The sequence below is a fragment of the Mustela erminea genome, chromosome 7 (genome assembly GCF_009829155.1).
Source record: "Mustela erminea isolate mMusErm1 chromosome 7, mMusErm1.Pri, whole genome shotgun sequence".
In the NCBI taxonomy this organism is placed as follows: Eukaryota; Metazoa; Chordata; class Mammalia; order Carnivora; family Mustelidae; genus Mustela; species Mustela erminea.
Genome location: NC_045620.1, coordinates 16,075,832 through 16,088,867, shown reverse-complemented (window position 1 = coordinate 16,088,867; position 13,036 = coordinate 16,075,832). Strand labels below are relative to the sequence as shown.

The 13,036-nt window shown below is 43.3% G+C and overlaps 1 protein-coding gene and 1 long non-coding RNA gene across 2 annotated transcripts; one reads left to right on the top strand and one right to left on the bottom strand.

The window, feature by feature from the left end:
* Positions 1-5,561: 5,561 nt before the first annotated feature.
* GTSF1L (gametocyte specific factor 1 like) lies at positions 5,562-6,437 on the bottom strand. Its single transcript, XM_032353729.1, has one exon. It carries the CDS (start codon positions 6,104-6,106, stop codon positions 5,642-5,644), a length of 465 nt encoding a protein of 154 aa, XP_032209620.1. The 5' UTR covers positions 6,107-6,437; the 3' UTR covers positions 5,562-5,641.
* Positions 6,438-7,425: 988 nt separating this feature from the next.
* LOC116596433 lies at positions 7,426-11,727 on the top strand. Its single transcript, XR_004288115.1, has 3 exons — positions 7,426-7,499; positions 10,228-10,338; positions 11,532-11,727. It is a non-coding gene; the product is annotated as an uncharacterized LOC116596433 (long non-coding RNA).
* The last annotated feature ends 1,309 nt before the right edge of the window (positions 11,728-13,036 follow it).

Genomic DNA, 13,036 nt, shown 5'->3' with positions numbered 1-13,036 from the left:
GTTGGACAGATGCTTAAAGGACCAAGACACCCAGGTTCCCTAGCATAGGTTCAGTTTTTAAAGACTTTTTTGTAAAAGTTCAACGTACAGAGAGCAAAATGCATAAATCCCAAGTGCAGAGCTGGTTGAATTTTCACAGAGTGAACACAGTCTTGTAATCAGCACCCACATCAAGAAATAGTACATGACCAGCACCCCAGAAACCCCCTCCTCACCTCAAACATGTAGATTTGGTTTACCTTTTTTTAATTTTAGTTTTTATTAATTTTTAAAAGATTACTTGTAAGTAATCTCTACACCCAGCATGAGCCGCAAACTTACAACCCCTAAATCAAGAGTCCCATGCTCTACTGACCAAGTCGGCCAGGCACCTGTTTTGCCTTTTTTCTTTTTTAAAAAAAAAAAGAAAAGAAACAAAAAATCATTGTGTAAATGGACTTTCATATTACATAAGATTTACCCATGTTGATTTGGGTAGTTACAGCTTTTTAACCTCTTGAGTATATAGAATTCCACGATAGGATTTTTGCAGAATTTACCCATTCTCCTGAAGGACATAGGGAAAGTTTTGGATTGGCTATTGTAAATAGAGCCGTTGTAAACAGCTTGTCCTAATCTTTTGGTGAGCTCATATACACATTTCTGGTTTATACATATTCAGTATGGAATTTCTAGGGATGGGTTCAAATTCATTACATCACTTGCTTTGTGAACCAAAGCATGTTATGTAGATTCTCTGAGACTCACTTTTCTTGTTTGTATATTGGAAATAAAAATAGTTGCCACTTTCTGTTGTCACAGATCTTTTATTCTTTTTTTTTTTTTGGTCAAAGATCTTTAAAATTTTTTTTTTAATTATCTGAGAGAGAGCAGGAGCAGGGGGTCAGGGGATAGACAGGGAGGGAGAAAGGGGCTTCTTGGAGCCTGTCACGGAGCTTGATCCCGTGGTCTTGGGATCATGACCTGAGCCGAAGGCAGACACTTAATGACTGAGCCACCCAGGCATCCCTGTTGTTACAGAGCTTAATAAAACAATATCCACAAGGGACCTGGTCCCAGTGTAGCTCCTCTTTCTTTCCTCCTTCCTCTGTCATGCCAGAGCCCCCTCTGCCCTAGGACACAAGCTCTTCTACTAGACTCCCTCTTTGCCAGGACTCCTCAACGTGAACCTGGAAAGCTTGTCTGGTGCCCAGGGCTGGTGGGCGCTTTTCCCTGGTCGTGGGATCTCCTTTGTGATTCAGCCACTGATGCCCAGCCCAGCACTAGCTTGCTGTGATCACCGTCACTGCTAACAAATGTTTCTGTGATGCTCTCGGTAAGTGTGTGGTTTGTAGCCGATGTTCTCTGGAGACTGGCCAAGGAGGGGCAAGGAATGAGGACTGAGGAGAGGGAACAGCTGTTGAGATCCAGTCCAGGAATTTATAACAGACATTCCTTTCTTGCCTGGTCTTTCTTCCCTGATGTCCAGGCAGGAGTTTTTCTTAAGCTCTTTTATTCCTTATTTTTCCTGAAACACCTCAGGTCAGGCCATGTGGGTTAGTGGGCCAAGTGGAAAACTTGCCTACAGAGGGCTCTGTCAAGATAGAGTTTACCTCTATCTCTGCATAATGGCATCCTGGAGCATTGTGTTGGGAAAGATTCAGAAGGTATTATCCAGGCTTAGGAAAGTGCTGTGATTGATTAGTTATGTCTGTTATATGCATGGGAGGTGGTGGCAGTGGCACACATTTCATGTGTTTACCTTTATCTTTGGCTTGAAGTAATTGGTTGATACTGCTCAGAATAGACATGCATTTGGTTTAGAGAGGTAAATGAATGTTTTTTTTTTTAAGATTTTATTTATTTATTTGAGAGAGAGACAGTGAGAGGGAGCATGAGCGAGGAGAAGGTCAGAGAGCGAAGCAGACTCCCCATGGAGCTGGGAGCCTGATGTGGGACTTGATCCCGGGACTCCGGGATCATGACCCAAGCCGAAGGCAGTCGTCCAACCAACTGAGCCACCCAGGCGTCCCTGAATGTTTTTTTAATAGGTGGGCTAAGTGTGCTTTCATTTATATGACTATTGACATATTTGGACTGATTTCTACCGTTTTATTTTGTGTTTCCCCTTTTTTCTTAATTGAATTTATAGTTATCTGTAATCTGGTCTGTTTTCTCCTTTTGCCTGGTTTGAATTACATAAAAAATATTTCTCTGATTTTAGAGGCTATTTAAAACCTTTCAGTATACATATTTGTCACTGTTTCTGTTCTTCTGAATGATGCCCTTTCCTGGCCTATTTTCATTGAGTTTTGTTTTATAATTTTAAATGAAAAATTGATGATTTTCTCATGATTAATTTTGTGTACATATTTTATTTTATTTTTTAAAAAGATTTTATTTATTTATTTGACAGAGAGAGATCACAAGTAGGCAGAGAGGCAGGCAGAGAGAGGGGGGGAAGCAGGTTCCCTGTCGAGCAGAGAACCCGATGCAGGGCTCAATCCTAGGACCCTGAGACCATGACCCGAGCTGAAGGCAAGGGCTTAACCCACTGAGCCACCCAGGCGCCCCTGTGTACATATTTTAAATATCCACTTACTCATTTCTCTCACCTCATTACATTTTCTTTTTGCTAATACCACCTCCATTTCTGCTACTAGTAGGTAGCTTTAGTTGACAGCTTCCTGTGTGCTAGACAGTTGTCCTGATTTTATCATGTGTTAAATCCCTTAATCCTCCACATAGTCCTGGGAGTTTGTCATCCCCACCTTGTGGATGAGGAAACAATTGCACAAAGGTTGGCTTGTGCTGGAGATCGAGCATTAGGAAGAGGTGGAGCTGGGCCTCAGTCCTGGCTATTTTGTTTAAATATTGTATGTGTTTAATTTGTTTGTGTAAAATTTGTTTAAATCTGTGTTTAAATTTTTTGTTTTGAAATCATTTTAGGTTTACAGAAAACTTGCAAAGATAGTACAAAGAGTTCCCATATACTTTCCACCTGGCTTTCCCTAATGTTAACATCTTACAAAAACATTGTGCATTTAACAGAAGAAGTTTCTATTGGTAAAATGCCAGTAACTAAACTATGGACTTTATTTGGATTCACCAGTTTTTCCACTCATGTCTTTTTCTGTTCCAGGATCCAATCTGGGATCCCACATTGCATTTAATACATATACATGCATTTTAAAAGACTGTTTATTTATTTATTTTTAAAGATTTTATTTATTTATTTGACAGAGAGAGAGAGATCACAAGTAGGCAGAGAGGCAGGCAGAGAGAGAGAGAAGCAGGCTCCCTGCTGAGCAGAGAGCCTGATGCGGGGCTCAATCCCAGGACCCTGAGACCATGACCCAAACTGAAGGCAGGGGCTTAACCTACTGAGCCACCCAGGCACTCCTAAAAGACCTTTTAGTATAGAAGATTTCAGAGTTATATAAAAATGGAGACAATAGTAAAATTTATCACTCAGCTTCATCGATGATTAACTCATGACCAATTTGTTTCATTCATGCCCCAAACCAAGTTACTTTTTTCTTTTTCCTGGTCCTGGTGGTCTGTAGTTTACAAATGTGCGTCCTACAGATCACTTTATCTCACCTGCTTCCTATATGACAGTTTTCTAGTTCATGTACTTTATTAATCATGGTGTTTCTAAAGCCAACACCTAGAACTTCTTCTTCTTCTTTTTTTTTTTTTTTTTTTGCAAGAACAAATCTTTATTTCACATTTTGTAGAAAGAATTGAAGGGCCCAGAAGTGGCAAAGTTATGATTACTTAAAAATAACTTAGTTAAAATTTCATCCTGAAAAGCTTTCAAAAGAGCTAGTCTCTTGCTGTTTAAGAAAGTATATTTTAATTTTTTGGCCAGAATATGTATTCCCATGTAAAAGGCACTGAAGGGCTGCAGACCCCACTCTGTGGCAGATGATCGAATTTGTCTGACACAATATGAGCAAGAAGATCTAACCTATTCCAGTGTTTTCTCCTCTGAGAACCCAACTGTTACACAGACTGTTGGCTAAAGTGCGGTTGAGGTATGCCTTTGTTGAGGGTCATGAGGGAGGGAAGAGTCATGAGGGCCAACCGTCATGAACTCGTCAGCCTTCTGAGGCATCACCATTTCTTTTTTTTTTTAAAGATTTTTATTTATTTATTTGTCAGAGAGAGAGAGCGAGAGCGAGCGCGAGCACAGGCAGACAGAGTGGAAGGCAGAGTCAGAGGGAGAAGCAGGCTCCCTGCGGAGCAAGGAGCCCGATGTGGGACTCGATCCCAGGACGCTGGGATCATGACCTGAGCCGAAGGCAGCTGCTTAACCAACTGAGCCACCCAGGCGTCCCAAACCATTTCATCTTAATCTTCCTCAACAGTTAATACCACTACCCTTTTGGGACCTTCCATTTTTAGTCTTGAGTTTCTTACATGTGAAATGATGACAGATGAATTTGGTCTGTGAATCCTCTTAGAATTCCAGATAGCATTGTGTTGGTGTGTGGTTTTCTGAGGGGAAGGTTCCAAAACAAAAGCAGGCAGGGTTTCCAATGTTCATGAGACACAGTGAGGTGTAACATAAGTCATAGGATTAAACATTTTTCTTTTTTTGTCTCCTGTGGATAAAATAAATACCAGATACTCAAGAGTCTATAGTAAATTCTCTTTCTCCTAGTTCTCATCCCTGGGGAGAGATGATAAGTTGTTAGGGAAGAGACTAGCCAACTTTTTCTATAAGGGATCAGATAGGAGACATTGTAGGCTTTGTGGGCAGACACCTGTTCTAGTGTGTCCGAGAGAAATTTTATAGAAATACAAGCACATACGTATACACGTTCTCTCTCACAATTCTGCAAAAATTTTAGCATAATATACAGAGTATTCCAGACTTGGCTTTTCTCATTTAAACCAAGGGGTGGCAAACTGTGCTCCTCCTAGGCCACTTCAGGCCTGTTACCAGTTTCTATAAATGGTTCTACTGGAAGCTACGTTCATGTGTCTGCATGCTGTCTATGGCTGCTTCCATGCCACCAAAGAAGAGCTGAAGAGTTGTGACAGAGAATATTTGGCTTGTGAAGCCTAAAATATTTACTCTCTGGCCTTTTAGAGAAAAAGTTTGCTGATGTCTGAGTTAAACACTGTGTTTTAGCCCTCCCAAGCTAGTCTGGAAAGAGCCTCCTTACCCTTTCTCATGGCAGCATACTATGTCTTTGTATGGCTGGACCATCATTCATTTAATCAGACCCTCCCCTAAGGGATATTTAGACCATTTCTGACTCTTTGACCCTTCCTGCTACAAATAACATGGCAGTGGGTAACCTTGTACTTACCTCATTTTCCGCAAGTGTGACCGTATTCACAGGATGAATTCCTAGAAGTGGCATAGTTCATGGAAGCAGAGCACACTGGTGATTTTTACAGCTAATGCCAAACCGCCCCCCACAGAGGTTTACCAGCTTACATTCTCGTGGTGTTATGAAAGTGCCTGTTTGCCCCGTCTTTGCCAGCAGAATGTCCTGCCAGCCTTTAAACCTCTACCAATTGCTACATGGAAAAAAAAAAAAAAAAAGGTAGCCCAGGTGGTTCACTTTGCATGCTTTTATTTGGGTGAGTTGCATCTTCTTTTAGGCACTTAAAAGGCAAGTGCCTCCTTTCTGCTGCTGGTGGTTTACTCTCCTGGTCTGAGGGTCTTCTGGGGGGTGGTCAGGGATTGGGGGTGGGCTTCTCTCTCTGACTCTCTTGTATCGCTTTCACAGACAAGCTTTTGGGGAACAAAAGTCTTAAGGACAAACATGGGATGGCAATTAGTGCCGTCGACATTCCAGACGTCAGAACTGGGGAGCCAGGGGGGCCCTGGAAGGGCATTTCCATTCTGCTCTGAACTTGGAAGGCTAGCTTTCAAGGGGCGCAAGCCGTCCTCCTCCTCCACTGAGCTTCTGTTGACGCAGGCCGCCTCGTGTTCCTCCAGCTTCTTGATGGGGACCACGTGGCAGGCATTGTATTTGCAGCTGGCCATCTTTTTGGCCTTCTTGGGGTTCTTCCTCCTGCACGAAGCCAGGTGGTACTGAAATCTGCTGAGTGGGACTCGGTGGTGAGGGTTGTAAGGGCAGATTTCTAAGGCTTCGGGTTCCATGAGAAATTGTTCTTGAAGCAGACGAGCTCACTTACCAGAGTCCAAATGAAATGCCCTTCGTGGAAAAATGCTTCGGTAAGGAGGATGGAGCTGTCCTCTGCCCAGAATTGGCCCTTAGAGCTCTGTCAGCCACGTTCTTAACAACTCATGCTTCCTGTGCTCTGCGACCACAAGTGGTGGGTTAGGAAAAGGACAGGAACTGTCGGGGGCAGCTGCACAGAGACCGGGTTAAAAATGGCAGGTGAGACAGAAGAACCTTATAAAGCAAGAGCCAGAAAACCACAGCTGCCCCACAGGAAGGTAAAGAAGGTACAAGCCTGCTGCCCTTGAGTCTGAGAGCTATGCTGTGTGATGTCAAGGAGCAGTCATGAAAGGTCACAATGGGCAGCTTGAGTCATCAGCAAAAGGCTACTTGTCCGTTGCTTTCAAGGGGCAGGGTGGCTTTGGGAAAAGCAGCCATTCAAAATTGTGGCATGTCTGTTGTCATTTAACTGTTTCTAAACTTATATGTTTAATATAATTCCCTATGTATTTGGGGTTGAATCTACTATATTATTTTGTGCTTCCTAATCAATGCTTTGGTTTTATTTTTTCTCTTTTCCTCCCTGATTTTAAATAGATAATTTTTAAAAATCCCTTTCCCCCATGATTTTGTAAGTTCTACATTCTCTAATCATTTAGTAATTACAAATTAAGACATTCATAAATAACTTATCAAGGTTTAGAGTTCATAATAATTTCATCCCTTTTCCAAATAATACAGGATTTTTTCTACACTTTCTTCCCTCTTAACTTATTATTATTTTAAGCCTAATTTTATTTTTATTTTTTAAAAAGAGTTTACTTATTTATTTGAGAGAGAGCAAGTGAGAGAGAGGGAGCACAAGCTGGGGTGGGGAGGGGCAGAGGGAGAGGGAGAGCAGGCCCCCTATTAGGCAGGGAGCTCAATGTGGGACTTGATGTGGGGCTCTATCCCAGGACCCTGGGATCATGACTTGAACTGAAGGCAGACACTTAACTCACTGAACCGCTCAGATGCCCCATAAGCCTAATTTTTAAGAAGCTCCTAAGACTACATTGCTGTTATCATTTGACATGGTCCAAGTTTGTGGACAACTGTCCTCATGTTGACTCCTCTCTGCTGCATGTGTTTTAAGACCTGCCACATGGGATCACTATGTTTTCATTAGAAATTTACTTTTTAGAACGTTCACGATGAGCCCTTTCAGTTTTATCTGAAAATGTGTTTATCTCATCCTCATTCTTGAAGGATGACTTAATGGTGTACACTTGTGCTTTTTCCTTTCTTTCCACTGAAGCAGAGTTCAGTTTCTTCCAGTTCCCGCTGTGGTTGAGAATTCAGAATTCCATCATCACCTAACTTCTTTTGAAGGTAATGTTTCTTTTCATATGTCTGTTTTATTTTATTTTGTTTTATTTTAAGATTTTGCTTATTTATTTGACAGACAGAGATCACAAGTAGGCAGAGAGGCAGGCAGAGAGAGAGGAGAAGTAGGCTCCCCGCCAAGCAGAGAGCCTGATGCGGGGTTCTATCCCAGGACTGTGGGATCATGACCTGAGCCGAAGGTAGAGGCTCTAACCCACTGAGCCACTCAGGTGCCCCAATATGTCTGTTTTAAAGAGTTTTTATTTATCTTTGGTTTTTCTGTAGTTTTACTATGATGTTGACATGCGGGTCTCTTTATTTATTCTTTCCTTGTTTTACTTTTAGCCCTCTGGAATCTGTGGATTAGTGTCTTTCATTAGTTTTGGAAAATGTTCAGTCGTTGTCTCTTCAAATATTGCTTCTACCTTATTCTCATACTTCCACTGAAATGATACATGTCACTTCCACCGACATCTCACTGTCTAAAGCAAGTCTCAGGGCCACACCTAAGGTGCAGGGTCAAAGAGGCACAGTCCTATTGCGTAGTCACAAAGAGGAGAATAGGAACTTTGTCCAGAGTCCAAAAAGGGGTACCTGGCTGGCTCATTTGGTGGAATGTGGGACTCTTGATCTCGGGGTTGTAGGTTTAAGTCCCACATTGGGTGTACAGATTACTCAAAATCTTAAAAAAAAAGAAGGTCCTAAGAGTGTCTTTTCTCTCCTGTCACCAGTGTTTGTTTTCCTTTTCTTTACACATACAGAACATACTCGCCCCTCCACCAAAGAGAGAAAACCCAAAGTCCTAGCTTAGACTGGGGAGATAAACAACTTGGTCAGTGCTCACTGGGGGCTTCTTGACTTCTGGCAGGAGCCTACTACTCTAGGCCTTCTAATGTCTCCAACCAACCTGTTGCTGTGAGGAATGAGGGACTCATAGAGTCATGCTCCCTCTACCCCCTATTCCCCATCCCTCCCAGGGATAAATCCTGATATACTTTTCTGGGAAAGTATCCTTGGTAAATTGTAACTTCCATACAATTTATGGGATGGAGTGCCTATTTTCTCCAAGCTGCAACCCAGTATTGGAGGAGGTATGACATTGGACCTGCTAGGAGTTAACAGGTGATTTGGCATCTGCTTTTCCATAACCCCAAAGCCTGGCACAGTGTGTGTGGGCGATGCTGACAGTGCTTTTTCAGTTCTTAGTCCCATAGCCTTTTTCATGCTCATGACCAGGGCTGACCCAGGCACTGAGTAATTCAGGCATGTGTAAGTGTGCAAATGGAGATGATAAAAGCACTTCACCAGTCATTGAAATCCACATAATAAGGAACAAGGCTTTAGCTCTTATAGCTTCTTTGTGGCCAACCACCCATTAGTGTGGCAGGCCAATATTTAGTCCATTATGGAGAGAGGGAAGGCCGGGCTTCTAATGCTTCTAATGGATGTCTTGAATGGTCCTCAAGCCTGCAGCCTTCTCCCAGCTCCTGCTCTTGAGCCTGGGACCTGACAGGTCGCTCACTATGGCAACTTAAGAGGAGTGAGGCATGCAGAAATACCTATCTTACTGGCACTTTCCAGGCCTGTCTGCACTTACCTGACCAGTAAAACAAGTGAGGTCAGAGTCTGCTCCTTCCCCTCCCACACTTAGCATCTTGAGACATGCAGCTGACAGATGGTAATGCAGGCATGGAGGAGGTCTCAGAGCGTGCAGCAACAATGTTTCTAAAAATGAACAATTGTATATCTTGGCCAGCTAAGTCAGCAGTTGTCATTAGGGAGTGGGATAGAGCCATTAAAAGATTAGAGTCACAAACTTGTTAGAGAGATACCTGACATCAAGAATGGCTTCTCTCAGGGATGGCATCCCTTCTGGAACATCCCTGGAGGGTGGTGATATGATGACAGGGAGCTCTCTACCCCCTACAGAGTTCTGCTATAGATTTCTTATACTGAGCCAAGTTGACCTGCTCCTCATACCCCTTAGCAGTCATTGTAACCTCTGTGTCCTCTGATCTGGCACTGTCCTCCAAGACGGGGGATATCCCACATAGGCCAAACTCATGTCATGTGTATTGGCACTGGGGTGGGCGGGCCACTCTATTTCTGGCTCCTACTGTCTCTCTTCACGTCCAGCAGACAGGTGTGGATAGCCTGGGTAAACGCCCTGAACACTTGAGCTCAGACCCGGGCTTCCCCCACGCCACCCTCTGTGGGCTGCTCCTTGCTCAAGGCTGCCTGGGTCTCAGCCCACTGGGCTTCCACTAGCTTCTTTGAGTTGAAGACTTGATTTTGAAAAAGTGAAGTTTTGGTAATGTCTGTTGGTATTATGTGCCACGGCTGCGCTGAATTTGTAACATGAGTTGGAACGCATCTTTTTCTGCTTTCTGGGTAGTTAAATAGCGTAGGAACATTCTTGGAAAGTTTGAAAGAACTTGTCTGCTAAACTCTGACTCACCTTTTTGGGACATCGTTCTTTGTCCGTGTTCAATTTGGTTCTGTGGTTTTCTACTTCTCTTGGTAAGTGTCATTTTTCTAGAAAATCATGCTGTTACGGCCAGACTTGTGTCCCCCTACCGCCTCTAAATTCATATGTGGAAGCCCTAACGTCAATGGGATGATATTTGGAGGGGCCTTTAGGGAAGTTAAGTGAAATCACAGGATGGGGCCCTCATCCAGTAGGACTGGTGTCCTTATAACAAGAGAATGAGGCCCCAGAGATATCTCTCCACAGGGGCACAGAGGAGAGGCCATGTGAGGGCACAGCGAGAAAAGGACCATCGGCAAGCCAGGAAGAGAGGTCCACCAGAAACCAATCCTGTCAGCACTTCCAGCCTCCAGAATGGTGAGAAAATGAACTTTTGTAGTTTAAGCCACCTAGACTTTGGTATTTTATTACATAGTCCAAGCAGACAAATACACATGTATTCCCCGTTGAACATTCTAGATAAACTAGCGTACTGTGTGTAATTAGTATTCTCTTATAATTTGAAAACTCCTCTCTGGTTAAGTTTCCTTTACTTTTCTTTCTTTCTTTTTTTTTTTTTTAAGATTTTATTTATTCATTTGTCATAGAGAGAAGCGAGAGCAAGCGCAGGCAGACAGAGTGGCAGGCAGAGGGAGAAGCAGGCTCCCCGCCAAGCAAGGAGCCCGATGTGGGACTCGATCCCAGGACGCCGGGATCATGACCTGAACCGAAGGCAGCTGCTTAACCAACTGAGCCACCCAGGCGTCCCTCCTTTACTTTTCTAATTTTTATCTAATTTTTTTTTTTGTATTCTCTCTCTCATGCAGTTCCTGCTCCCTCCCTTTGTTGGGCATTTACAAGTCTAGCTACCTCAGATCTTTACAAGGAGCTGAGTCTTGCATTGAGCAGTTCTACTGATTTTTATGTTGTCTAGTTCATTAACTTTAACCTTAACTTTTTTTTCAAGATTTTATTTATTTATTTGACAGGGAGATCACAAGTAGGCAGAGAGGCAGGCAGAGAGAGAGAGAGGAAGAACGGGCTCCCTGCTGAGCAGAGAGCCCGATGTGGGGCTCGATCCCAGGACCCTGAGATCATGACCTGAGCTGAAGGCAGAGGCTTAACCAACTGAGCCACCCAGGCTTAACTTTTAATCCTCTCTCTGAGTTTATCTTGTTGCTTTTTTTCTAGCTTCTTGAGTTGGATGCTTCATTTACTTTCAGTTTTCCTTGTTTTACAACAAAAACATTTAGAGCTGCAGGCAGTGTCTGGTTACATTCCACGAGTTTTGCTATGGGGAGATCCAGTTGTCGTTACGTTTGAATGGCCTTCATTGCAGTTTTGTTCCCTACCTTGGCTTATTTAGGAATAAGTTTTCAAGTGATTTAATTTCTTTCATTAATCCTTTTTGTTTAATTTCTGCTCTTGTTGCACTGTGGTCTGATAATGTGACCAAAGAGGATTGCTTATTAGGATCTCTGAGGTTTTCCTTGTGGCCTAGAATGTCATCGGTTTCAGTCACTTCCTTGCAGATGTTTGAATTAAATATCTTCTCTGTTTGTATTTATTAGATGAAGCTGGAACATGAGTCCTTCACATCACTCAGGGAACTGGCATATTGTGTCCCCGTCGTGGGGAGTCGCAGTGTCTGTCGGCATGATCCAGGAAGTCCTTGGGGAAACTGCTTGCGTACCATCCCTTACCTCAGTGTTACCAAGCCTCAGTTTCTCTTAGCACCTCTTACCATCTGGAGCAGCCAGTTTTCCATAGAACACATTTCAGAGAATTCTGTTTTTAAGGTTTACTCTTATTCTTGAGGGACAGTTATTTATGAAAGGTCATAGTACTCATTCCTTCCTCAGGCCCCTCCCTTCGGACCTCTGAGCTAATCATGAGTCCTGAGTTGCTTCTCTGTTCATTTTTAGAGAAAGAGACGTTGTGGCGTGGGGGAATGTCTGTGTGCCTCTGTGGGATGCTGTACCAGTCTTAGCTCAGCCAGTCCTTTTGGACTGTTTGCTGTCCTTTTGCTTTGTTACCTTGGAGGCCCCATTGTCTGAAGAACCAAGTGGAGGGGTGAGGCTACATGGCAGTAACTTCACTGTTGTGCTTAATGTTTCTCAGTTTGCCTTGGTGGCCTAAGTTAGCAGGGCCCCCCTTGTGCATCTACCCACAGGAACAACCCATATCTCATGCTAATGCCAGAGCTGGGGGTATGAAGTGGGGCTGTAGCCTGCAGTGCCATGAGCTAGCCTTCCTGTGCTTCAGAGGTAACATCAGTACCAAGCATTGGTCCCCTACAGCTTCCCTGTAGCATTAGCTTTCATACTCCTTACTGCTTTGAACATGTCCATTTCATGGAGTCTTGCTGGGGGTGTGGCTCTGTCTTCACTTGGCTTCTCCCAGAAGCAGAGCCTGAGGCAAGGATTCAGATGCAAGTGGTTTCTTCAGGAAGTGCAGGTAAGCCTATAGAGAGTAGGGAAGTGAGATACACATCTCTATGCAGGGACAAATATTTAAAAAGAGTGAGACAAACCCTGTAATGGTATATCTTCTATGCTTTCTATGCTGTCAGTGTATATATTTTTCCATAATAAGAAAAATCAAGAATTATATTTAGAAAAATATATATGGAAACCAGTAAAGATTTACAAAGGTTAAAGTGTATGTGGTTAATCTAGCTACCTCAGTGGTCATCTGGAGGCCTTTGGGGAAATAATAGGGAAAAAGGCACACAGCTCAGAATGGCCCCACCCAAGGGGTCAGGGAACTAGAGCATATTTATACCAACTTCCAAGAGACTCATCTTGGAGGACTATTTCAGGGGGTTTGTGAGTTCCTTGGTACTTCTAATCTGCTAACATGGGCAGTTACGGAGCCATGGACAAATGTGACTGGAGGTTAGCCAGAACTCACTGGATGTTCCCAAGGATATAGGTGGGGCATTGACTGCTTCTGCCCCAGAGTCCTATTAGCTTACTCACAGATCTATTTCTTCTTATTTGGTACTTATGGGAAGTCCAACAAATGTTTAACAGCCAGTTCTTAACAACAACAACAACAACAACAGAAACTCCCT